Genomic DNA, 27108 nt, shown 5'->3' with positions numbered 1-27108 from the left:
CTGTACATAGTGAGGAGATATAGGAAAATGAGTTTCATGTACTCCAATAGTGACCTACGAGCCTGTTACGGCCATTTCTAACCTAGTGCACTGCAAGGTTCAGTCTAGCGACCGCGAGGCTCCTTAGCAGCCATTGATCTGATCTTTTCTCTATCTGACAAATGTAAGTGAGATGTCACATAAAAACCACAAAAACCACGATAGCTTTGAAAACCTCGATTGTTGCAGGGAGGTGCTAACAAATCTGTTTAAAGTAAGGGACAAACATATTGTTGTGGAAAGAAAGAAGACGTTTAGTTCAACCGTAAAATCGTCTGTTTGCTCAACTGCATATTTGAACAGCTGAGTCCAGCCTTCCCCATTTGGAGCATGCAAAGGATATGATCATTCGCAGTACCGTGACCACAGACGTGAAGCAGAAATAACACGCGCGCGCACAAAAATCCTATTTCCCCACTGCACAAATGAATGTGAATTTAATACCAAACAGATTTGTTACAATGTCAGAAAGAGAGAGAAACAGCATTCACAAGGTGCCTTAAAATGACCAAATGTTGTACGGCAGTAATTCTATAAAGAGCTAAAACAAAGTGAGACATAGGCATGAACAAACCTTGTTGGGCTCATGAGCTTTTCTTCTTCACGCAGAAGACAAGTGGGCTTCCGATGATGCAAACTCCACCCCTCCACTCCAGAGCAGGATGCTGACCACCGTGTGGATTTACACAACATTTGGCCACACCGTGACTCAGCATTTTCAATGCTGTCTCATCGTTTCCTATCCATTTCTTCCTCATCCTTTTCTACTGGGAAGTTTCTCTAATTTCCCTAAAGCGGGCTTCCTAAGCCGAGGCGGCAGATGTTCTTCCTCTCACTGGTGGCGTGAGGGAAAGTTCTGTGTTGTGTTCATCCCAGATACTGAAGTCTGTATCTGACAATAAAACAAAACACTGGAAAAGAAAACTGCTGTGCTAATTGGCATAAAACAAATAGCAGTGTGTGTTTGTGTGTCCATCTCCAAGGCGACAGACAAAACAATGAAAATGTAACTCAATCTGTGACGATGCTTCACTCTCCTTGTTTCTATTTGCAGCAAAGCAGCCCCTGCGGCTGCCACAAACGTGATCTCTGAGCACCAATACTTTAGAGTCATTAACAACCACTGAAAATGCAAAGGCTCTCACATTAACGTTCCAGTGCGTCAGCAACAAGATCACAATGACAATATATGCAAACATGTTTCTGTTAGTTATTCGAGCGGATTTACACCCATTTACTTTCCAAACTGACACGATCAGAAAGGTATTACAGTAAGATTATATTGGGTGTTACTTTTGCCAGGGAAGTTGTGTATGAATTTTGGTTTTTGATCTATTATTTTTTTTTATTTTTTTTTATTTAATCGTGTGTTTGTTTAGTTCACATTGAAAGGATTTAAAAAAAAAAATAAAAAATCAAACAAATGTCAACCAAACATCCTGCCATATCCAGGAAACGTGCATGTGAAATCAATGAATGTGTACAATTTGGTCCTGATCTAAATTTGAATTGTACTGCATGTGGGTGAACATATTGAGTGCCATTCTAATCGTACTTTGTAGTGGCACATAAAAGCACTGCATCATAATGAGAGGGGTTCATATTCTGCCCCTCTTATGTAGTGAAAGAATTATTTTCCTCACAAAGGCAGAATTGTTGATACAGCTCTTGTATTGGACCTAATGACAATCCCATAAAACAGTCAAACTTGATGATGCTAATACTGTAATGATAATCACACCGACTGTGCGGAATGAGTTTCAATATCCAAGTATTCATTTTAAGGGGACACGTACTTCCCCCCCCCCCCACCACATATGAAGCAAAAGAGACAGCCAAACTACAAATCATCAAATGATCCTATTAAAAACATGTCTCAAACCAAGCACCAACAGTAAAGTGTTTGGTGGACAGAAAGAGACAAGCCCCGCCCCCGCCCTACCGTTCTTCAACAAGATCCATGACCTGCCTGAAACAGATATTAGCTTGTTTTGCTGGAGAAATGAACCATACATAAAATGGGAACTCTCAAGCCTCTGCACCTACACTAGTTATGTGCCAGACACTCAGAGAGAGCGAGAGAGCGAGAGAGAGAGAGAGAGAAGACTACCCGCAGGGCCAACTTGCAATCAGCATGAAATTAGAGAGCTTCAAAGCTGTTGTTCCCGACAGTGACAGCCCTGACGGTAACCTTTATTTATTTAAGTCTAGAAGGGAACAGTCAGTGCAGAAACGCGTCATTTTGCATGGTTATTTTTTTCCTAGTCGAATTTAAAAAATGAAACACAAACATCAATCTTGCTTGGCAGTGTCAGAGAGATATCCTTATCACGGGTAACAATGTTTATTACACTGTAGAGGTTGTGTTAACTGCACAGCGTCACACTGAGAGCTGTTTCTAATATTCTGGCACATGAGACAAGATGAGTCAAAATATAAATAGCTCTCGAAATGATAAGGATGCAGTTCTACGCCACAATAGAATAACAATCATTCAAAAAAAGATACACGTTATAGTACATCATACAGAACTCGGTCAAAATGATTATCTCTGGAAATGTCATTCTGGCAATATTGCCAGAATGAAGCAAATTGCACTTCATTCACAGAAGAAATTGTTGTGTAAAACTAAACTCGAACCTTTGGTACTTTCCTCCATCTATGTTTGACTTCTTTTGTATCACGTCAACTCTACTTGTTGTTGCGCTGCTTTGTGGGGGAGTGGAGCCCTCTGTCCCAACGCCCTACGGAAACAGAGTGAGTGTGAGTTTTATTTTGTTAAACTGAGCCTACAAATCCTGCTCGGCGACAAGCGGTGTTTTTGACATTCTATAGTACGTTTCTCGTTCTCGTTTTTGCTCGACTATTTTATTTGTTGTCTGTGTTGTCTTGTTAATTGTGGTTTCTATTTCTAGTTCCAGTTAAAACTAATATTTCTTTCTGTCAGGGTATTAATACAAATAAGGTAATCACAAAGCAAATTTGTTTGATTCGTTTTTTTTTTTTTTATTTACTGAAATGGTCGTTCAGAGAGGTCTTTGGTGTTATTACATTGCAAGAAAATAATTGAGTTAAAAATTCACCACTATAAAATTACACTGCAAGGGTAAGTTCTATGCTTTTTTGAATAAACATGATTAAGTGAGTGTACTAAAACTACAATCTCTTGAAGTAACCCTTAACCTGCACTAAAATGAACGCATAATCCTAGCCTTATAGCAGGAGAGACAAGTCACATTAATTGCAGAGAGCAAGTTCTTTTTTTTCCTTTGCCGCTTTACTCAAGATTGTGTCAACCCACTTCAGCAAAGTTTTCTTGACACCAGGATCCCACAAGATGGCATCAACTAAAACATTGTGAGGATACAATGGGTGGCAAATATGTCTATGAATTTATCAGCGGAAATTATACTCATCAGAAAACCCCACAATCATAATCGCAAAGCCTACCTGTTCCATCCATTCGTGCATTTTCTTATCCCAGAGCGTAACCCCTCTGATTTGGGGCGAGAGGCAGAATAGACCTCGGGTCAATCGGAACTTGACTGTTGGTAATCCTCTACTTTCTCCCCACGTTTGTCTGACAGGCCTCGATGAAGATCTGTGCTATGAGTGACACTGCACTACTTAACACTTTGGCTACTCACAGTACTTTAGGTTAGCTATACCAAAGCTTGAAAATAAAATAAAATGTAGACATAAAGAATGTGCTCAATTGGGCATGACAGGTTTGTGTTGTGACGGACTTGAGAGATGGTGGGAGAGTTCATTCAACCGAGTGGGTTGAGCTTTCAGCGCAGTCTTTTCACCACTTGCTCAGTCGTGAAGAGAGCAGCCGTGAAGATGTGTCCACCTCTCAGTCGGTCATTGACGTATGTAGCATAGATCAGTGAGGTGGGGTCGAATGACGACAAGCAGATGATAGTACCTCCCCGCGGCCTTCCCGTGAAGGCCGATGAGCAATGACTACTCACGCCGGCCATGCACAACAAACTAAACACCTGCTTCCTGTCTGGCTGCACATGCTCAGTAGGCCCCCTGGGGCCCCCTGTGTGTCTGCTCTGCATTGAAATTGTAACCGCACAATCTACAATCTCGCCAATCCGTGCTGTTTGCTGGAGATGCGTTCACAACAAATCCTGCAGGAGCGCATCCCAAACGGGCATGAGCGAAAACATGAGTCGCATTATTGTTAGTGCCCAAAAGTGTAAACACTGCACATTACAGCAGACCTTTGAGACATCGCTCCTATTCCAAGCTCAAATGCAGTCCATTTGTATGCCACACAACATAGCTTAGCTCAAAATCGGAATTACAACCAACAGTAAATGTCAAGTTTAAACAACACACTGTGTCATAGTTATTTAGCTTACTATTATCAAGCGGTCTGGGAAAACATTGGTTTTCTACTGAGAAGGGAAAATGATTTAATGCATCTGATTTCATCCATTCGAACCATTTCACAAATGATATCTTCATTTAAACATTTGATCAGCAGGTTTCAATGGTGTAATAACATATACATGCAATACATCCGAAAAGAAGACGTACATCATTAATATTTCTGTGAGCTAGGATTGGTCACTGACTTCTGCGCAGGTAGCATGGGTCCGATTCCCACTGTGAGTCTGAATGGTTGTTCGTCTCTACGGGCCTCGACCAACACAAGGTGTAATCTACCTTTTGCCCAAAGTCAGCTAGGATAGGCTCCAGCACCCCGTGACCCTGAACGGGATAAGGATTGTAGATTCTAAATTACATCCAAAATATTTACAATATAAGCCTGTAATAATGAAGATTGTTTTTTGTGTCAGTATTGACAGAAAGCACTTGGCCTATATTGTGTGAAGAGCTTAAGTGCCGCTGCGCATGTGCAAAGCCACATAGATTCGTCAAGTGCATATATCGTGGATGTTATTGCACTTATCTGCACTCTGTGGCCTACAGCTGCCTCAAAACCACACACACACACAAAGAGTTTCATACTTTATAAGTGTATAAAAGTCATAGCGTCACACAGCTTTGTGAACGCTGAATGGTGTAACACTGTCTCCTGCGTTCTTGCAAGAGATAAGACAGCTTGATAAGCAGCAGACTTCCTTGACACCAAAATAAAATGAGTCAATTCAAATTTCACATTTTGCTCGCGAGATAGAAATAAAGACAGACAGACAAGCAGATCTTATGCGCTGTGCGTGTGGATCAGAATGAATTGTGTGATTTGAAAAGAAAAAAAACACCTTGGATTAGCGATGAGCATAATAATAATATATGTGCTCGCAAAGAAATAAGTCGATGATGTGAAATTGACGCAAAATGGAGTGCACTACTTGCTGCAGCCGGCGGAGGTGCTCTTGATTCGGTCTGAACTTTTTTACAGTCACAGGACAAAAACACAACTATGCGAGGTTGCGCAACATCCACACCGGGCGGGCTATGCTACGACACACCTCCTCCAGGGAGCATTATTCTGCTCAGGACAACACTGACATGGAAAAATGAGTTGAGAACATTTGGGGAGATATTCATTGAACAATCGATCACTTATTTTCCCCATAGTCGACCGAGGATAGTTAGTGAAACCCTAATCCCTCCTATGGATTTTAGCAGTCCTCCTCCACTTTTTCCGTCTCGCTGATCTTAACTGGAACTGTTCACTTACTGAAGGTGCTGAGGGACAACGAGCATTCAACACACGCGGAAAAAGTCGACCCGGCCGGCGAACATGTACGATAGCTCCTTGCTGACTGCTTTACAGCTGTTCAGTTATCCATGTCACTCCGACAAGGCCTTGGATTTCAATCTCAGCTATGACTCTTATAGTAATAGTCCCGTATGTACGTACGTACGGTGCCTGAAAATGACCAGCGTTCAATTGGGAGTCTTGTGTTGCATCCTTAGATTGAATATTAAAGCCATCCCCTGAAGAAAACACGTAGGGACTTGGAAAACAAAAGCAGGGTGTGTTTACTAAAAACATTTAAACGTTTTTGCTTAAACCACAGGATGCTAATCAATGTTTTGATTGGTGGTATCTGGATTGCTAAAATGCTAACAATCACGAGCCTAAAACTCTCATTCATGAGCAACCAACATCCTTTGATTTCCTGTATGTTTCCATATGCAGATAGTTTGCTTGCAACCTATCGAAGACAATCTTGCCCATGTTAAAATACCCACTTTGAAGCTCAGCATCAAAAGTGACTGCCACTCAAATAAGACCCTGTATCATAATCCTCTTACAGATATGAACAACATCAACATCAATTTGGGTGCCAAAATAAAGACTTAGATCTGTGTTTCATGAGTTCAGATTGCACCATTTTCATTGTTATTGGAATACCAATTCAGTCATATGCATGAGTATTTTCTGACACTTGCTGAGTATTTAGAAATAGATGAGACCCTGAACTTCCAAGTGACAGCGGTCCCAGTTCGACTGATCACCTGTGCGCCGTCGCGGTGTTTTTCCACTTGGCAAGTCTACCTCGATTGAAAAGCCAAATCTACCAGCTTTCAATTGGAGTCAATTACTACTCATCCATTTGTTACTGGAGCCTTGCGATTGGCTGGCGACCAGTTCGGGGTGTACCCTGCCTCTCGCCCGAAGATAGCTGGGATAGGCTCCAGCGTGCCCGCGACGCTTGTGAGGATAAAGCGGTACAGAACATGGATGGATGGATGCATTTGTTACTGGACTTGTCGCAGTTATTATTAAAAGTCATTGCCGAATATTTCTGTGTGTTGGATTTGGCTTCTACACAACAACCACCAAACATTTGATGTCATGTAAAAGATTCCTCGTTAAAACAAAATGTAAATCCATCCATTTTCTAACGTTTATCAGTGCTCAGTGTTACAGTTGAGCTGGTTGGCAGCCATTCGCAAGCTATGTAAACAACCAACAATTCCCACTCAAACCTATGGACGAGTTCCTCTTTTAACTAACCTAACATGCATTTTTTTAGGAATGTGGGAGGAAACAGGAGGAGTGGATTTACGTGCACACTCGAGATTTGAACCTCTTCAGACAGACATGGTGACCACCAAAGCCTGTGCTGCACTTGAACTACATAGCCTACATCAACTGGACTGTTACAAGACCACCAATGTGTGGTGAGTGTGAACGTGAAACGCAATGCAATTAGCTGGAATTCAACAGGTCAAACTACTGAACAAATGATGTCTTTGTGCGTGTATGTTACTGCAAACAGAGAGATGCAATCATAACAGCTAGATCATCACAGGCTCCTTATCTACCAAGAGGGACCTGGCAGATAAGGAGTGAATGTAAAAGCATACAATCAAGTGTGCAATGAGGAGCTGGCAGGTTGTAGTGGGGGGGGGGGGGGGGGGGGGGCAGAAGAGGAGCTGTTTTGTCTGTTTTGGGTGCAGCACGTTGCCAGAGAAGCTTCCCCCTCGCCACATCACCGCTAAAAAAAAAAAAACACCACCGAAGGATGTAATCGGGTTCCCCAAAAAGTCTAGATCTCAGTAGAAGTCGTATAAAGGCGATTGTGTCCGATGACGTATCAGGGCGCCTCGTCGCCCCCTCGCCCGCCGCAGCGCTCACAACTGTCTGCACAGCCAGCCACATTCCCACCTCAACTTCATGAAGAAAGCGCAATTACACCATCCGATGCCAAGACTGATAAGCTCCAAATGAGCTAAACTCACCTCAAAACGCTCGCTGATGGGCTGGCGTCATTGAAGCCGTCGTTGTGTTTCGTCTTCCACAGCCAACAAACACAAGAAACGCCCACCTTCCCAGGGACCGTCTGAAGCTTCCTCGCCTGCCAGCGCGCTGCTCTAAGGGAGTGTCAACAATCAAATACTGTAGTCCATTTTTAAATTGCCTCTGCATTCAAGATGGATGAATGAATGGTAAAACATTAACAATGTGTATACAGGTCAGCGGTGGCAAAAGTGCTCGAACTCTGTACTGAAGAAAAAAGTTCAGAATGGCACAGTACTGCTCTGTCACCGTCCATCCTCACAAGGGTCGCAGGCGTGCTGGCGCCTATCCCAGCTATCTTCGGGCGAGAGGCGGGGTACACCCCGATCTGTTCGCCAGCCAATCGCAGGGCACATACAAACAAACGACCATTCGCGCTCACATTGACACCTACGGGCAATTTAGAGTCTTCAATCAACCTACCAAGCAAGTTTTGGGGATGTGGGGGAGGATAGCGCAGGCACACGAAGAACATGCAAACTCCACACAGGCGAGGCCGGGATTGGAACCCCGGTCCTCAGAACTGTGAGGCAGAAGTGCGAACCAGTCGGTCACCGTGCCGCCTCACCTTTACTTAATGTGCCATATTTGACCAAACCATCTTTTTAAAGTAAACGTGAAATATGAATGAAAATCATCCACACATTTCTGAGTTACAGGCGTTTTTCTGTCGAGAGGCCTCAAAATCAGGTCATTCAAATTTCTCGACCTTATCTACATGATTAGTGAAGATCTCCGCTTACCTCTCTGCTCCGAGCCAGCGTTGTCAACAATAACAAACGCGCACGCTGTCGCGAGTGGGTCGTCTACACGGAAGCAAACCAATCAGAGGAAAGGGGGTGGTCTGAGCCAAATATGGACAAAGTGGATACAAACAGAAGTAGCTGTCAGAGGGGCCTTTGCTGGACTTTTGCATAACAAAACCAAGGTGACTTTTATACTAAGTCCATGTTAAAGAGTCACTCTATGGAGGTCTAAATAGCCAAAAGTATGGGACATTTCATTTAAGTGTCTTTCACTACTGCCAATAGTAATCAAGACCTTACTCTGCATCATCTTGAGAAGTTTACCACACCGCTTTGCCCAACGCCAACCCCGCAAGGAGCCTTATCTGCCAGTCCAATCTCTTCTGGAAATTTTCCATGATGTACAGTATAAGCTGGCGGCCAATGCTAGCTACTCCTCCGCTAACATGGCACTCCTAACATACTCTATTTAGCATTTTAATAACCCCGATGAGTTATTGTTCAGTGTGCTTGGGTACTTTGAAATATATCTCAATCTAAGATATCATTATTATTATTCATTCATTCATCTTCCGTACCGCTTATCCTCACTAGGGTCACGGCCATGCTGGAGCCCATCCCAGCTGACTCTGGGCGAGAGGCGGGGTACACCCTGGACTGGTCGCCAGTCAGTCGCAGGGCACATATAGACACGGACGAGCGTTCGCACTCACATTCACACCGTCACTGAGTGGGAACTGAACCCACGCCGCCTGCACCAAAGTCAGGCGAGTGCACCGCTACACCATCAGTGACCTATTTAAAATCACTTTTACATCAAACGTGTGCAGGTGCATCTCAAATTTGAAACATTTGGATAACTGAATTTATTCTAGTAGTTCAATTCAAAACGTTAAGCTCATACAAGAGTCACTTCACGCAGAATGAAATAGTTCATTGTGCTTGTACAGTATATTTTATTTTTAAGATTTTGATGATTACATGTAGCTTTGTGTAAACAAACAAAATGAAAGTATTTTCCTGTGTTTTATGAATCTTTATAATATCTATATGTTTCACTTTGTGAAATGAACTATAGAAATAAATGGCCTTAATATTCTAATTATTGAGGTTCCCCTGTACTGCGGATGTATTTAATAGATACATTATTGTCATTGACAACATTAGGTACACCTGCAAATTTGGAGCCACAAGAACAGTATTTAATACATACTGTATATATTTCGGTAAGATAATAATATTCAGTTTTAATTGACACCTGCCAGAGTATTTAGCAAAAACGAAAGTATTCTTGTTGCACTGCATCATATGAAGAGGTGTTATGAATATTTTGACCGTTGCGCAGCCATGAGGTAAAGAAAAGCAAAGTGGCTCAGCATATCACATTCAAGGACTATAACTGCACTATCTTCTTTTTCTCGTCTATAACACTCTAGAGAGGCTGCAGTGCCATCTGCTGGAAAATAGTATACATTGCACTTGAGGCTGCAGTGCCATCTGCTGGAAAATAGTATGCATTGCACTTTCAGCCCAATTACAGTACTGTACAATGCAATAAATAAGATGCACTGCGTGGGCGAATTTTGGTGCGCAAGGGCCACATTTGGTTTTTAAAACGTACAGATTGGTCAGGCCATTCTCAGATTAGGTAAAAAAGAAATACAATACATAAATAAATAAATAAATATGTAAAACAGTTTATTTTAATAGTTATGTTTTGTTCCCATTTATTTATTTTAGTATCATGATTTAATCATAATCAATTCTTTATAAAAATAATCGCAAATTATTGAACGTATATGTCAAATAGTTTATTTCACTCTTAATTGTATTATACATAGAATAGTCAAATGATTTCATTAGATAAATTGTAAAAAACTAAATCAAATGAATAAATACAATTTAACTAAGCATGGGGAAGGGGGTGGGGGGGAAATCAGATAAATGGGATGGGAAATGGGATTATGGAAAAAGGGGTGGGTGGGGGGGTAAGGCTTCCCCGCCAGCAGGGGGCGATAGAGATAGGCACAAGGTTGCCACGCGTAAATGCGAGAGACCTGCGAGGCTCGGCTGCACTTTAGCAAGCTCCGCGGTGCTGAAAAGGACAGCTCCCACACGGCTGCAGGTACACGACCATTCTCGTCTCATCACCACCACCACCACCACCACCACCATCATCGTCGTCGTCGTCTTTTTTCCCCTCCACGCAATAATCACACCAATGACGTCTCGTTTTTCGAGATGGTCAACCGTGTAGGGTTTAGATTATAACATTGACAGTGCGGAGCCGGAGCGTGTGTGTGTGTGTGGCCGGTGGAGAGGGGTGGTAGCGGAGGGCACACCGTGGGTCATTCCCGGTGTTTTCACTTTGAGGCTCTGAATCACGAGCATAGCTGTCATCTTCCACCCAAACGCAGCAGAGTTAGCAGAGCACCGTGCAGAGGGCGAGGTATTTTTGGTCCACTCGTGGCCCCTAAGGGTCCAGGGAACCCAATTTATTTAAATGAGTTTTCTCCTGCTGACGACTCTCTCTCTCTCTCTCTGTCAGGTTGTCGATTGCAGTTTTCAACTGTTGTCTCCCTTGTTTTCCAAATTGTATGACCTACTTATATAAAGGTTAAGAGCAATAAAAACAAATTATTGTTCAAAAATAGCCTTTGGAAACATGTCATTTTTAAAGATAACGCGTGCTTACATGTTCAAAGTGCCTTTCAGAGCACCTTATTACAGTTTTTCTTAATTGCAAAGACACTTGTCTTGAAACTATCCATCATTTTGTCTCAACTATAAACGCAACCCAATTTTCAAGATGGATTACCTGATCCTCAGTCAGTGCTTTAGCATTGAGAAAAACTCTAAGAAACAAATGCGTGTACAAAAATGAAAACAGTATAGTCAAATATCAGAGGCGTACCAAATACATACCTTTACACCCCAAGTAATAACATTATCTTTCAATTTTCAACATGAATACCAAAAAAAAAAAAAAAAAAAACCTGAACAATCCACAATAGACATTAAAATACCTCTCGTTTCCCGTGTTTCAAAAGGAGTAGGGAAGAAGACATTGTAGACGTACAAAATCACCATCATGCCTGTCAAACAAATATTTTCCAAATGAAAGGCCAATCCAACCTGTTATACAGATTCAATTAGTCGAGTCGTGAAAAAAAAAACGACAAGGGATCCTCGGTTTCCGTCAGAGTTACGCTCCTATACGGCAGCGCTGTGACCTGAAGTCGGAACACGCTGTAGTCTATCAATAATCTATGCTCATGTGAGAATAAAGGCATAATTCCAATAAATATTTGTATGAAAAACACATCTATGCCATATATTTAAAACAAGCCAATGAAAAACAATAAATGCGGCGGTAACTGAGCATGCCGCAATATTCCAACATTCTGGCGTGGGTTTTCTCCGGGTAGTCCAGCTTCCTCGCACATTGCAAAAACATGCATGTTAGGTTCACTAAAGACTGTATAATAATATTTTTTATTGTTGTGGTTGGAGCTGAATTGCACCACGAGAGGGGTTTTTAATATTGCGTTCCTCTAATGTAGGAGTATATTGAGAAAATACATTGTTAAAAGAACACCACCTCTGACTCTGATCGTCTCAATCAACGCTGAGCATTATTAGCACCTTGTTTTCTGTTTTGTTCATGAGAACCCGATCAATGACGGTAACAGGGTCATCATAACCCTTGCCATTCACTGCCATCTTGTGACAATACAGTGGGACTACGTAGAACTTTGAGCCAGCGTTACAGTAATTGGTACTGATTTTAATCCACCTCTTAATATCGCCACTATCACGTCGTAATTATAGAAACCATCAATACTGTACAAAAATGCAATATAACAGCATACCGCTGTCCTATGTAAATCATCTGGAGCAGCTCAGAATCTATTCCATTGAAAAAAATGTACAAACCCCAATTCCAATGACGTTTGGAAGTTCCCAAAAAGCTCGGAAAGGATAAACAAAAGACAGGGAAAGTTGAGGAATGCTCGCCTATTTGGAACATTCCACAGGTGAGTGTCATGATTGGGTATAAAAGGAGCATATGGTGTAAAGTTCACCACTTTGTGAACAACTGCGTGAGCAAATAGTACAACAGTTTAGGAACAACATTTGTCAACATACAATTGCAAGGAATTTGAGGATTTCATTATCTCCAGTCCATAATATCGTCAAACGATTCGGAGAATCTGGAGAAATCTCTGCACGTAAGCGGCAAGGTCCAAAACCAACATTGAATGCCCGTGACCTTCGATCCCTTAGGTGGCACTGCGTTCGAAACCGGCATCATTGTGTAAAGGATATTGCCACATGGGTTAAAGTTAAAACTTTACCATGCACAGGAAAATACGTCAACAACACCCAGAAATGTTACTGGCTTCTCTGGGCCCAAGCTCATCTGAAATGGACTGACGCAAAGTGGAAAAGTGTGCTGTGGTCTGACGAGTCCACATTTCAATTTTTGGGGGGAAATCTACGGGCCAAAGAGGAAAAGGACCGTCCAAATTGTTATCAGTGCAAAGTTCAAAAGTCAGCATCTGTGACGTTATTGGGGGGGTGTTCGTGCTTATGGTATGTGTAACTTGCACGTCTGTGAAGGCACCATTAATGCTGAAAGTTACATACAGGTTTTGGAGCAACATATGCTGCCATCCAAGCAACATCTTTTTCGGGGACATCCCCGCTTATTTCATCTAGACAATGCTATGCCACATGCTGCACGTGTTACAACAGCGTGACTTCGTAGAAAAAGAGTGCGAGTACGAGACTGGCCTGTCAGCAGTGCAGGCCGGTCTCCCATTGAAAATGTGTGTCGCATTATGAAGTGCAAAATACGACAATGGAGACCCCAGACTGTTAAGCAACACAAGTTGTACATCCAGCAAGAATTGGAAAGAATTCCACCTCCAAAGCCTCAATTCCCAACTGCTTATTGAGTGTTTTAAAAGGAAAGCTGATGTCACACATTGGTAAACGTGCCCCTTTGTTTTTGCAACATGTTGCAGGGATCAAATTCAAATTGAGTGAATATTTTCAACAACAACAAAAAGTTTATCAGTTTGAACTTTAAATATCTTGTCTTTGTAGTGTATTCAATTGGATATAAGTTGAAAATGATTTGCAAATTGTATTCTGTTTTTATCTTTTACACAACATCCCAAATTAATTGTAAATGGTGTTTGAAAATAAAATACACTATACTCACCAGAGACGACAGGAAAAATGATAACGTCACGAAGGGAATTTGAAATCTGATTGGTTAAAGAAACAGTCCCATTGCAAATACAGTATAGTCTAAATTACATCGGCCAGCACTACTGATTCTGAAGTCTGTTGGCAGATTAGTTTGAAATGGCAGCTCACAGAGACAGAAATGCGATCAAACTGACTGCTATTGGCTGGCGACCAGTCTAGGGTGTACTCCACATCTTGCCCGAAGTCAGCTGGGTTAGGCTCCTGTTACTCACAACCCTTATGAGGACAAGTATTCCAGTAACTGGATGGATGGATATTGTACTGAGCAGTCAGATGTTTTCTCACTTGGAATTAATACCCACTTTCAGTTCCAAGATTTAGCATGGTGACATGTTGTGTGTCTGCCCCCCTCTCCTCCTACACAGGCATGTTCACCCGGATGCTCAAACTGAGGCTTCTCAATGCTGTAGCCCCCGCATACTTTTTCACGGCGACAGTGGTCACCTTCATCCTGCACTTTGGCTTCTTCATGCCAACGATCTTCCCCAGCCCTGACACTTCGCCAGGAGGCTCCACAACTGTTCACACGGTCATTTTCCTTTTCCTGATGTTCAACGCCCTCGGGAATTATACGATGACTATCCTGTATCCCGCAGCGAGTGCCAATGAGACGGCGGTCCCGGTGTGTTCCCCGCACTGCTCAGACAAAGTGGACGCGCACTACCTCCTGAATGGCCGGCACTTCTGCAAACTGTGCAAGAAGGTTATACTCAAACGGGATCACCACTGCTTCTTCACCGGGAATTGTATTGGCAACAAAAACATGCGCTATTTCATCATGTTTTGCATCTACACTTCGTGCACTTGTTTGTACTCGCTGGTTCTTGGTGTGGCCTTCCTCACAGTGGAGTACTCCATCTCTTTTGAGAACCCGCTGACCTTCCTGACCCTTCTCCCCCTCTCCATTGGTTACTTCTTCACGGGTGAGTTTTCTTTTTCTTTTTCAACAAATCCACTTCACGACGATGTGAGACTTACTCGGGAATTCCTACCCCTCAATTCAGGAACAATTTCCGGCCTGCAGCTCTTCCTGGTCCTGATGCTGTATGTGTGGCTGGGCATCGGGCTGGTGTGTGCAGGCTTCTGCTGCCAGCAAGTACTGTTGGTGGCCCGGGGTCAGACCTGGTGTCAGATGCAGAGGGGGCAGCTTGTGGAGAATCGCAGCCCCTGGAGAAGCAACCTTACGGATGTGTTTGGCACCAACTGGGCGCTAGGCCTCGTTCTGCCTGTGCACACAGCGGAGATGTGCTCTGAGGAGGCAATCAAGCAAGACTGAGCATTAATCTTATTATTCATTCATCAGCAGCTTCCGATAGGTCACACGAACAACAATTTGTAATAAATGCTCTGTAGGGCAAATCATTTACATGCAAATACAGAGGACCCTCTAAAATCACACAACATTGGAGTTGGGAAAGGTTTTATTATGTGACAATTTATTATTTCCTACGAGAAAAGTAGTTTGTTGCTGAAAGAATTGACCAGTGTCCATAATGGATTGTTTTTCTAATTTCAAAACACTTCAAAAAAAAAAAAAAAAAAATAGAACAGATATACAAAGTAATAATAGCGACACATTATCCATTGTATAATAAAACTAAGATCAATTAAAACTACTTACCCCTTGAAGAAAGACACCTAATGGAGAGGGGACATCTATGTAGAATGCTATGTCACGTAAAGGTGTTTTACAGGTATTGCTGGACTGAATAAATGTCAGAATTAGTCGAGATCTATGAAGTTCAGTGAACTCCGCATATTCGCAGTTTGGTATTTGCAAAGTCATCTAGCCGCAGATTTATTTTGAGCGGGAGCCTATCCTTCTTTATTCGCTGAAAACTCACCGATTTGCTGTTTTTGTCCATGCCCAAAGTAATAAAAGTACTGTACTAATTTTCATAGAAGTGAGTTGAGAAGCTTCATTAAGACAAAGGTAGTGCTTTGCCGGCATCTTACCTTTAAGTCATTATAACCCTTTCTGCGGGAAGGGTTTGTACATACATGTATGTATGTTCAACATGATCGCTGGGGACAAAACAGATTGTTAGTACGTATGCACAGCAAAAATGTGCCATTGGATTGCAAATATCTCCATTCATTTTGATGCTAGTCATTATCCATTATGCTTATGGCTACATGCTGTAAACAACTGCTTAGTAAAATGAATTTATTTAATGAGTGTTTAGTTGATTGTAGTGTTCATATTGCAATGAGCAGTCAATGTTTCCCAACTTTCAAAAAGCAAAATGGATTTACCAAGTTCTGTTCGACTTTAGAGGCACATCTTGGTTGACCTTCAAATTGGACAACTTTTGAGGTTCCATTGCATTTGCTTCATCAGGAGTTAAGGATCACTTGGCATACATTCCTTTAAGGAGAGGAGCCATATACAGTATATATAGTAGTGTACATTTCTCTTTTACGTAGCGTTTGAAAAGGCAATTTTTAGGACTATATATATATATATTTATCAAGGTTTATCATAAACATACATTGCTTTACATTTTTGTATTTAGCGCTCAACTCGAATGTGAGCTGAATGCTCCACACACAAAGCAGAGAATATTCCGGAAATGCTATTTTAGTTCTTACATTTGATGTTAAGGGCTAACAGGCAATAGTGATCCTTGAGCATCAACATAACATTGTCTTCTGCTCTAGTGAATTAGGGACAGCTTGGGCGAAGGAGAAGATGGGCTACACACTGTAATTATCCAGGGTATTAATCCCAATGTGCCATAACATCATGTCTTACTTAACATGCTTCGTACACCACTGCCCCGCAGATGAAGCAATAGCTATATACTGCTAATACTAATGATGGGACGTGGTAATGCATAGCAAGCACTTTCCACTTATAATGAATGCAGCAACTGTTTGGCATAGTCAGTATTATGTTAAAGATGTTTTAGAGTTCGTTAAATACAATTTTATACAGCTATTTTGTCTGCTCTGGCTACACATATAAATCCAAAGTGCTATATTAAGTGAGTCGCCAATTTAACAGCACTCAGGTGATTCACTGTATAAGGTCATATCAATTTCAAGTATTCACTGGGTGAGGAAAGGATCTTTGTACCTGCAGAATAAAGGACACAGATGAAATCATTTTTCAAACAAAGTTTTATGACTATAAGTCACGGTGACTTTTGCAACTACAGGCACGTTTTACGAAAAGAAAGTTACAATTTGTTTGTTAAAAACAGGACAGATTTGTTTACGTCTCCATCTTATTACTGCTTATTATTATATGCTTTGACAAAATAAAAGAACTGCAGTATTTCAACTTGCCATTAAAACTCCTCCATGTACTATAAGGCTTCGTGTCATCATTGTGTATTTAGGGAGGTATGACATTGTAAAAAGGTACATCAGTCCAAGTATTCAAAAGGCACAGTTAACCATTCATTTTTACATATTAAAAAAAAAGAATAATAAATTCAAGCAGAGCGATATTCTGGTCACTAAAGTGCAAGAGTCTGATATGTTACTATTACTTGTCAGCGATAATAGTATGATTATGACCTCGTTACAAAAACAAAACAAAAACCAGCTGCAGGAACCAGTATGGAAGTAACAGAAACAAAGCAAAAAAACATTATGGGCCTACATAGCTTTACTTAATACAATTAAACCTTGTTTCTTTTTTTTTAACCAATGAATACAACATTTCTATGGGAAACTGTCCATGTACTAGGGAACATTAAATAATAGCTTTTATCTTTGACAAGAATAAAATCTCATCACAAATAAACAGGTGAGTAGTAACATGCTACATTTACTCCGTTACATTTACCCAACTAACATTTTCGAAAAACTGTACTTGTCAGAGTACTTTAAATGCACCGTACTTTTTACTTTTACTTGAGTATTTATGTGAAGAAGGATCGATACTTTTACTCCGTTACTATGATCGACATGCCATTCGCTACTTTTATTTGTCCATTCTTGCGTGTGCGCTTGTACTTTTAGACTCCATCTTTGACTTCCGCATAGGGCGCCCGTTGCGCCAATCCAACGTGATCACTAATGTCACTTGACTCCAATTCACCAATCAATCAGACGACACAGGGCAGTCACATGACCACGCAGGTAGCCTTCGCGAGCCAATCAAAAGTACTCATTTGGGAGAAAAAATAAATAAAACAGAAGCGCGAGCGTGTTAACTTTGCAGACTCCAAAAAACAACAGCTTTGTCATGCAGCTCTTAAATTGTGACTGCCCAAACTTGGATATTTCAGCCCGCTTCTAACTTGAGAAAACACATTGCGGTAAGTTGCAGATGTTTCTATGGTATTGGTAGTGATGTGGCAAAATTAGCTCTATCACATGGTGTTGCACACGCAATCACTAAGTCTGTTCAGCAAACAGCTTCTTCATCAAGTAATTTCAGTGAATAAAGCAAATTATCTTTCTGTAGGGCCCAATGCACGTGTTGTTGGTTTTTGGGCAGTTCATGTAAATGGTGGCAGGTCTGGGTCCACTCCCATATATTATTTTTTTTAAAATGTATTTTATTTGATGTTCATGCTGATTTTAAAAAAAAAAAAAACACCTCAAAGTTACCCACAAGTAACTCGAGTCATTTTTTCATTGAGTACTTTATTACTCAAGTAAATATTCGGAGTAAGAGTACTCTTACTTAAGTACAATATTTGGCTACTCTACCCACCTCTGGAAATACTTAAAAAGGTAGGATAATCTTTTTGTTCACAAGTACTGCTGAGGTTGCACGGTTCTAAGAGCATCTGTAGAAATTAATATTTGTATAGTTTGCCATAAAAATGGCACCGTCTGTCTCACAGTTCTCAGGACTGGGGTTCAATCCCCGGCCCGACCTGTGTGGAGTTTGCATGTTCTCCCCGTGCCTGCGTGGGTTTTCTCCGGGCACTCCGGTTTCCTCCCACATCCCAAAAACATGCGTGGTAGGTTAACTGACAACTCTAAATTGCCCGTAGGTGTGAATGTGAGTGCGAATGGTTCTTTGTTTGTTTGTATGTGCCCTGCGATTGGCTGGCAACCCGTTCAGGGTGTACCCCGCCTCCTGCCCGATGATAGCTGGGATAGGCTCCAGCACTCCCGCGACCCGAGTGAGGAGAAGCGGCTCAGAAAATGGATGGATGGATGGATGTTTGCCATAAAGGGACAATGTATCGAAGATCATGTTACTGTACTGCAAATGTCATTACAAGTCATCCTTTTGTTCCAATTATTTTTTCAACCTTATTTAGAGGAGGACTAGCAAATAAGTCTTCAACATTTTGTTAAGTAGAAACTCATACAAAAAGTCATAGCGTTCCAATTGACTCGTGTGACTCAAATTGAATGGCGATCAAACACAGAATTGAAATTAAGGCATTACTAAGGTAATGTTTATGCTGACAATAGACCCTCAACGAAACCTATCCCTGAAATTGAACACCCACTGACTTTTTGTACTTACGTGACAATTAACAATGCAAAAATGTTCCTTAAAACGTTACCTAAAAAAGTATTCAACTGGAGAACGCAACATCCATTTCCATTATTTGTAATGGGGAACACTTATTTGAAATCCAAACAAACTGAATGCCGATCAATCTCATGGAACATAGCATGTTCCACCATTTAATTGTATATTATGCGTTGACTGCATAATGTATAACATAAGGACAGCATGCGGACGTTAAAGGGGGAAGAGTGCGCGTCAAAGAGGCCGCTAAAGGCACGCCCCCAGTAGGTATATGGCGGCGGTATGTGCATTGTGCAAAACAACATCGATTTGGCTAAGGACCCCCGAAAATGGCACCTACGAAGAGACACGCTTACGAAGCACAGTTTAAACTGCAAGCTGTCAGTTACGCGGAGGAACATGGGAATCGAGCAGCCCCGAGAGAGTTCAAGATTAACAAATTCATGGTTCGCAAGTGGAGGAAGCAGGAAAACGAGCTTCGCCAAGTCAAGAAGACGAAGCGCCGGGTGAGTTACGCTACCATATGTGAATGGATTGCGGATGCCTGGGCTAAGGTATCTGCTTTTGACCGTTGTCCGAGCTTTCGTGAAAGCCGGCACCGTTGCTGAACAGGCCCCCGGCAAGGAGACTGACTCCGACAATGACGAGAGGGAACCCGGGATGTTTGATGGAGAACTTGCCCGGCTGTTCATTTCGGATACAGAAGATGAGGACTTTGATGGATTTGTGGATGAGGATTGATCAACAAATAACGTGAGTACATTGTTAAATACTTCAATAAAGTACAACCGAACTCAGTTTTGCTCCCGCTGCCTTTTTCAAAACATACGCTAACATGCATGCATGCTACCTTACGTTTTAAACTCGCGTTGTTTTACCACGCCTGCGCCCAATAATACGGTGTGCCTTATGCATGTGTTAAATACAGAAATAGACCCCGTAACCGAGACTGCGCCTTTTAATACGGTGCGCCTTATGGTCGCAAAAATACGGTACATAATCTCCCCGGCGGTCTAATGCACTTTCCCAGCCTTCACGAATCGCCTTCATGGAAAGATTCTTCATGGATCATTCGCCGCTGTCATCAGAGCCATCTTGATGTCATACACGTCTTCAAAACGGTCCCCCCTTTTTCCATCTCCTTGAGCTTGGGAAAGGAAAGAAATAAATAAATAAAAATAAGGAGCTCGGTCATGCGAGTAGGGAAGGCGATGTTCTTCTCAACCAGGAACTGTCAGGGCATTGTGAGCAGGCGCGTTGTCATGGTGAAGCAGTTGTCCTGCCACAACGCACACCTCTTCTCACGCACTGAACCAAGTAAATGCAGCAGGATTTCTTTGCAGACGTCCTGGTGGATCGCTGCCCCTGTGGCAACAACTAGCAGTGGACGACGCTTCTCATATCGAAGAATTCCATCAACATTTCTTGGACTTTGGACTTGGACTGTCGTGCGTTCTCTCGCCTTGGTGATGTCGAGGTTCTCCACTCAAGGCTCTGCCGTTTGGTCTCAAGGTCGTACTCAAAGATCCATGACACATCATGACACTAGTGATGCCACTCCTCGGTAAGTCTGGTCTCATTGGTCTCATCATGGCTCATTCCTTAACAACCTGACACAGAGAATATGTATATAAAACCATGTGGGGGAAAAAGGTTGATGTCTGCAGAGAGCTGGCGTCAAGGTGATTACATTGAACGAGAGATCACATAGTTCGGGTTGGAAATATATTTTTGGTGACAGCAGTCCTGGAACTTTTCTGAAACATAGCGTAATCTCCACAACCTGAGCCTCCCTGACAAGAGCACGAAAGCAGTGGCTGTCATAATTATACAAGCTAGTATTGATGACTATTTGAATTAGGATACTGGTGACATGCTGGCTCCTCACAATTGTTAGTTAAGTCACCAACAAGTAAAGTACGGTCTCTGCTCGCGTGGCTTGCACCATTACATGTTATCGTCCTGCAGGGAGAGCTGCAGTTTCGTCCACAGCTGAGGGTCGCCACTTCCCAGAGCTTCCAGCAGGAGTGCCGTATGCTCCTGAAGCTGCAGCAACTGACTTTGGGTGCGCTTGTTCTCCTTGATCAGCTGCTTGGTGCGCATAGTAATGCCCAGCAGGCCGCAGTTGCTGAGGATGTTGTAGGTATTGCTGAAACGCTTCAACTTGATGCTCTCGGCCAAGAGGCTGTCCGAGTAAATGTCAGGACACAGCTGGGTGTCGCCCAGTTCAGTCCTAGACTGATACGTGCACAGGGGCACAGAGGTGGTCCCAGTCACTGAGGGGAGACACTTCTCCTTAAGCGGGTCTGAGCTCTGAGCCGACAGAGCTGAGCGGTTGTTTGATGTATCAAACTTGGACAAACTTGCTTTGCTGGGAGCCTGTGGGGCCCACTCAGGGATGGGAGTGCCGCGCTGCCTGTTGCCTTGTTGATGTCGCCTGTGTTGCTGGTCATATGCTGAGGATGAACTTCCCCTCATTCTTGAGGATCCTGACCTTTTAGAGGGTGTGTCCACTGGGTTTGGGGCGATTCTGGTATATGATTTGAGGGTGGATGTGTAGGTTTTTGACTGTGGGATATTTTCAGGGGTTGCCCTTGGCGAGATCATTGGTTGAAGAAGAACCATCTGAGATTGTGGTATGACATCGAGAGATGAAAGAAAGCCCCACTGTTTCTCTGCTGGAGTCACCTGTGAAGGCTGAAAACAATAAGAAACCCTGATGATCGACTACATCAATGGAAGAGAAGATCATGCACTGAAAAATAAAAAGTCCTTTGAATTGACTTAAGACTCGTTGCTGAACCCTGCGCCACAGTTTAGTCAGTTTCAGCTGTGTTGCTCATGTGCGGTGGGCTTAACAGATTGCGCACGCTGTTGGAAACCGGTGTAAAAGTGGTGGAGACCGCCATATTGGAAAGAGGGTTTTGCGCTTTGGGTAGCTCTGATGGTGAAAACATTTGGGAGAGCACTGAAAGCGCAAAATAAAGTTTGAAGTGATAGAAGTGGAAGAGGGACAAAAACATGTTACACAAGTTATAGAAAAGAAATAGATTGTGCCGATAGTTTGGGGGAAGCCAGCAACCGCATAAAAGCCAGGCTCTGATTGATTTGACGGGTCCGGAATTTGTGGCAATTGGATTTATCTGCCCACTATGCGTAACATTGAGTTTATAACTTGGGATACCACACCCAGGAAACTCCTCTGGCAAAGGCCAGCACCAATAGTCACAGCACGCTAAAATGACCCAGACACACGGAAATGAAGAGGTGAAAGTAGTTTTGTCGTAGTTGATATGGCATGACTCCTTGTGACCGGCTCCAAGTCAACTGCATTGCTGAAGAGACAATATGTCGCAAGAATTTTTGTTTCTGACATTTGACTTTTTTTTTATAGGAGCTGGAAAGTTCTCCCCACCGCCTCTCATTTTGTCTGCGTTACGTTGGCACCGTGCGGGTTTGCACCTGCCTTTCGACGCAGTATCCAACGCGCAGAGTCAGTCATCACTATTTGCCCGAGTTTTGATAAATCACATTGCCCGTGCTAAATGAATCTATGCATATGTCCAGAACGCACGAAATGAACTGCACCACAATTTCGGACATTTGGCACACGTAATCCTGGCTGCGCCCGTTTAATATACCAGCTTCTGTTTGTATGAGCAATCAAGTTTGCGCATGTTTTTGCATGCGCAAACGTTTGGTAAATCAGACCCAAAAGGCCTTTTCACACTGCACTTGGCAAAGTGTCTAACACCCTCGACTTTCCCATTCATTGTGTGTGCGCTGAGGGGGCATCACCGCGTTTTGACGTGACGTTACCGCAGAGGGCGTCTGACGCTCAGCGTCGTGTCGTCAAATAGTAAAATGTTCAATTCCACGAGAGTTGACGCGGTGAAGTCAAAAAGCTCCTCCAATGGGAGCGGAGCGGACGGAGTGATTTCTGAGTGCTATTTTGGCGGAGTTGTACTGTAAACGGCAAGGGGGAAATGGAGGAAGGTATAATAATTGCCGTGTCGCATTATCCTGAACTTTGGGCCACTAGAAAAATAATATACCGAGACATCTCTGGATTGGTCACCAGTGTGACGCTTGAATCACACGCTTGTTGGTGCGGTCCAGAGTGCAGATAGTGGCATGTATAATTGACCAAAGTGGCCACACGCTCAGAGAAATCACACCAGAAACCACAGATCAAGAGGAGGTCCAGTGTTGCCCGAAACATCGATTCCATTTTGGAGGATTGGAGCATGACCTGGTTGACTGACAATCTATAGTGATGGAACAAAATGAACCCTTTTGTAAATAATTAGGTCACTGAGAGACAAGTGCAGCAGATAGAAAATGTCCCCAAAAAATTATAATAATAATTTTAAAAAAAGAACAAAATGTAATCTTCCTAAGGTACTAAAGGAAATACTCAAAACGCAGAGTGACAAGTAGTTTAGAGAAGTAGAAATTCATGGTTTTAGATTACCACAATGAATGAAATTAATGGCTGGATGGATGGACAGAGAGATAGATAGAGAGATAGCCGGACAGAGCCAAAACTCTCAGCAAGGTAAGAGATTTCCTCTTAACCGGGGGGGAAAAAAATGTTCGAACATAAGAAAGATAAAAACCTGTGCTCATGCTACATTTACCTGATTAAGGACAAAGTTATTCATAATGAGCATCGGGGAAAGTCCAGCATACGAGCCTCCCATCACAGCCACCTGCACACCGGCCGCATCCTGGCCGACTGTGGACCTTTTTCTGCCTGCATCCTCAGAGTCGGTCCCATCAACTGCACTCAGGTACTCAGAGCTGGCATCTGGAGGGGAGGATACATTTTAACAGTTTAATGTTGCCACTACCTGTGGCAGAACATTAAAACAGTATTATGGAAACAGCTGGCTGGGAGATGTAGATAAGCATCTTGAGAGTCCCTGGAAAATAAACCATCAACCTAATGAGGTTTCAACCAGCCCAGGTGATTCACTTTTGTGTTACTTAAGACCAACCTGACCTACTACAAGACATGCAATGTGGCCTAGATCTCTCCCTCAGATTGTGTTTTTGTTTTTGTTTTTTTGTTTTTACTGAAAGAATGATCATTAGAACGTTGCCCCAGGAGTATTGTGGTTTATCAATATGCATTTAAGCAAATCCCAGTATTATTATTCATTATTAGTCTCTTATCCCAGTGACAATTGTAGATTGTTCATTCTTCAACAAAAGGGCACTCACAATTCTGCCTTTGCCGGGGGTACAAAGAAAACAACACTGTACCTACTGTGAAACAAACAGCAGGCTCAGTTATATTCTGGGGCTACTTTGCTAAATCTGGCAAAGGGTGTCATGAATGTGCGCAGGGTAGAGTGAAATCTATCTATCCATTGATTTGAAAGACTATCAAGGCATTCTGGAGCGGCGTGCTGCCCAGTGTCAGAAAGCTTGTTGGGAGTTGCAGGTCATGGGTCTTCCAACAGAATAAAGACACCAACATAAAAAACAAAAACAAGAATGCCTGAGAACAAAACATTTGACTGTTCCAAAGAACCTGATAAAACACTACTGGGATAAGAAGCTGAAACAAAATCTGCAGTAGGCATGGGTCGGTATCAGATTTTGATGGCGTGATAGGCGTGATAACCGTGAAGAACGATATCACGGTTTCACTGTATCACAGTTACAGCTCGTAAGCATGTTATGCACATCCTTCCTCTACCAAGCTGTGCAAAAAAATCCCAAAAGACGACTTTTTCAACAAAGGTATAAATCGCAGGGCTCACTCTTCACTGCGAGCAAAAACAATGATAAGGGGGGGAGTTGTTATCACTTTGCCTACACAGACTTAAAATAATAATAATAATAACACTTTTTAATACCTTGAAAACAGTAACTGACCCATGCCTAGTCTGCAGAAGTCTCCCTTCAAACCTGACAAGGTTTGCTCAGGTAAAATGGGACAAAATACCCATTGAGACATGCTGAAAGTCTCATTGAGATATGCACAAATCATTTGATTGCAGTAATTCCATCAAAAGGTTGCACAATAAAAAGTGTACAATCATTTTTGTCCAGGCTCTTTTCATTAGTTGCGTTTTTAAAGATGATTCTGTTGGACAACACATATGTGAAACAAGTCCTGAATTTCATTGGCTAATTTTTTGTATTTTATTTATTTATTCTTACTTTTGTCAGTTCCAAGTTATTTTACTGATCTTTGTGGGGTTTTCTTTTATTAAGACAGGGGTACCAACAATTTTGTCGACACGTGTATACTAACACTTGCTACGATGGTGCTTGTATCCAAAATATTGAAAACAAAAAAAAAAGGTGTTGGTTGTTACATTTACCTGAGAAGCCCGAATCACGTTCCAAGTCCTGCTTGGATGTGCCGTGGTGTGTTACCCTTGTGAATGATGATGTCCTGTGTTGGACAGGTTGACTAAAGCTGCTCATATTTGTCTCACCCTGCTGAGAGTATAGGAGGAGGAGGGCATAAAATGTTGTTGTGACTTTCGGCTTGTCCCGTCAGGAGTCACCAGGGGAGTCACTCAAATAATTTTGGGGGGAAATTAAGGAACATGAAATGATAAGCGACACAACACCATAGAGCTTGAAACAAATTTTAGTAATTAGTTCGATGAAAACATGATTGACTCTCCAGATTCATTGAGGACATGAACAATCCTCAGTGATGCAGGTCGAAAATAGGTCACAAAAACGATTATGACCCTAATCTGCTGTCAAGTTACAAATGACGTAAACAACAGCGAATGCACATTCAACATTTCAAGGGATAACGGACCTAATAATTAAACGCGTCATAATACTGTTCCAAACATTCACGAGAATGCAATTTGACATTAGCGTGGGCTACAAAAAGACGACAATGACGAAAGTTGGTGAGTGCCAGCGTTGTTGCGACATTTGCTAACGTTAGCAAGATAGCACATGACTGAAGGCAAACGTTCAGTCACTATCGCTTGCTTGAAACAATAAGTCTGTTAAAATAATTAGAATGATCCACTTTACTGTTGGTCACGCGAGTTTTTCTTTTTATTTTGTAAACTGTTCACTGGGTACGCAAGCTAACATTAGCATACAGTTGGCGTGGCAACCAGCGCGTGGGGAGACAACCTTTATCTGCGAGGCAAATTGTAAACCTTACCAATACGACTCTGGATTAAAAACAGATTGCCGTAAACTGGGAACACGTGCAAAGTTTTTTGTTGTTGTTCCCCCGCCCCCACTACGTATATTGATGTCTTGCTATCCAGCCTTTCCCTGTTTTCTTGTTATGGCAGGATTGACGGCTCTCCTTTTCTTCTTTGGTATCCATAGCGGCAACCAGCAATACAAGTAGTCCTGCTGCCCCCTGTTGGAGTATAATACCCACTTGATTTTTTTTTTTTTTACTGTAACAATACTTTAGTAAAAAAAGAGAACTATAATAATAACAATAATAATAATAATCCCCCTCCCTGAGCTGTCACCTTATCGCGGTAGAGGAGTTTGTGTGTCCCTATGTTCCAATAGGAGCGAAGCTGTCTGAGGCTTTATGCCCCTGGTAGGGTCACCCATGGCAAACAGATCCTAGGTGAGAGAACATTGCATCCCTGCTTTTTGCAGATCTTTTGCCACCATCAAGCCGCAATCAACTCTTACTGGAGCAGTTTGCAGCTGAGTGTGAAGCAGCTGGAATGAGAACCAGAGCCTCTAAAGCTAAGACCGTGGTCCTCAGTCAGAAATGGGTGGACTGCTCTCTCCATGTCAGGAATGAGAACTTGCCCCATGTGGAGGAGTTCAAGTATCTTGAGATCTTGTTCACTCGTGATGGAAGAATGGATACACTGGAACATGCACCAGTT

The 27108-nt window shown here is 42.4% G+C and overlaps 3 protein-coding genes across 9 annotated transcripts in view; 1 reads left to right on the top strand and 2 right to left on the bottom strand.

Moving 5' to 3' along the window:
- Positions 1–8063, bottom strand: part of tmem63c (transmembrane protein 63C) — a 29721-nt gene extending 21658 nt beyond the window's left edge. Inside the window, exons 1-2 of one of the 5 annotated variants that reach the window (XM_061794040.1) lie at positions 7717–8063; positions 2680–2783 (exon numbers count right to left, since the gene is read on the bottom strand). Coding sequence is in view for 2 of the 5 variants with exons in the window: in XM_061794037.1 (XP_061650021.1) it covers positions 2680–2783; positions 3490–3510 (125 nt within the window). In the remaining 3 variants the exon portion in view is untranslated. Of the gene's footprint in view, positions 1–613; positions 1806–2679; positions 2784–3489; positions 5582–7716 lie in introns of those variants that run through there. The other 4 variants (XM_061794037.1, XM_061794039.1, XM_061794038.1 and 1 more) reach the window with 4 other exon arrangements.
- A 2466-nt stretch (positions 8064–10529) lies between these two features.
- zdhhc22 (zinc finger DHHC-type palmitoyltransferase 22) lies at positions 10530–16759 on the top strand. Its single transcript, XM_061794047.1, has 3 exons — positions 10530–10645; positions 14166–14723; positions 14805–16759. The coding sequence occupies exons 1-3, from the start codon at positions 10567–10569 to the stop codon at positions 15074–15076; spliced, it is 909 nt and encodes a 302-aa protein (XP_061650031.1). The 5' UTR covers positions 10530–10566; the 3' UTR covers positions 15077–16759.
- A 146-nt stretch (positions 16760–16905) lies between these two features.
- On the bottom strand, positions 16906–26557 carry cipca (CLOCK-interacting pacemaker a). Of its 3 annotated transcripts, none has more exons than XR_009791335.1 (4): positions 25591–26557; positions 23893–24062; positions 21119–21949; positions 16906–20913 (listed from the first exon to the last, which is right to left on the bottom strand). XR_009791335.1 is itself a non-coding variant. In XM_061794045.1 (4 exons), the coding sequence occupies exons 2-4, from the start codon at positions 25694–25696 to the stop codon at positions 21200–21202; spliced, it is 1026 nt and encodes a 341-aa protein (XP_061650029.1). In that variant the 5' UTR covers positions 25697–25711; positions 26409–26557; the 3' UTR covers positions 16906–21199. The 3 variants fall into 3 exon arrangements, 2 of the variants coding, with proteins under 2 accessions (XP_061650029.1, XP_061650030.1); XM_061794045.1 differs by having other exon boundaries at positions 16906–21949; positions 25591–25711; positions 26409–26557; XM_061794046.1 differs by having other exon boundaries at positions 16906–21949; positions 25591–25708; positions 26409–26557.
- Between the last annotated feature and the right edge of the window lie 551 nt (positions 26558–27108).

This window comes from Phyllopteryx taeniolatus, chromosome 13, assembly GCF_024500385.1.
Source record: "Phyllopteryx taeniolatus isolate TA_2022b chromosome 13, UOR_Ptae_1.2, whole genome shotgun sequence".
Taxonomy (NCBI): domain Eukaryota; kingdom Metazoa; phylum Chordata; class Actinopteri; order Syngnathiformes; family Syngnathidae; genus Phyllopteryx; species Phyllopteryx taeniolatus.
This window is presented reverse-complemented; position numbering and strand designations above follow the sequence as displayed.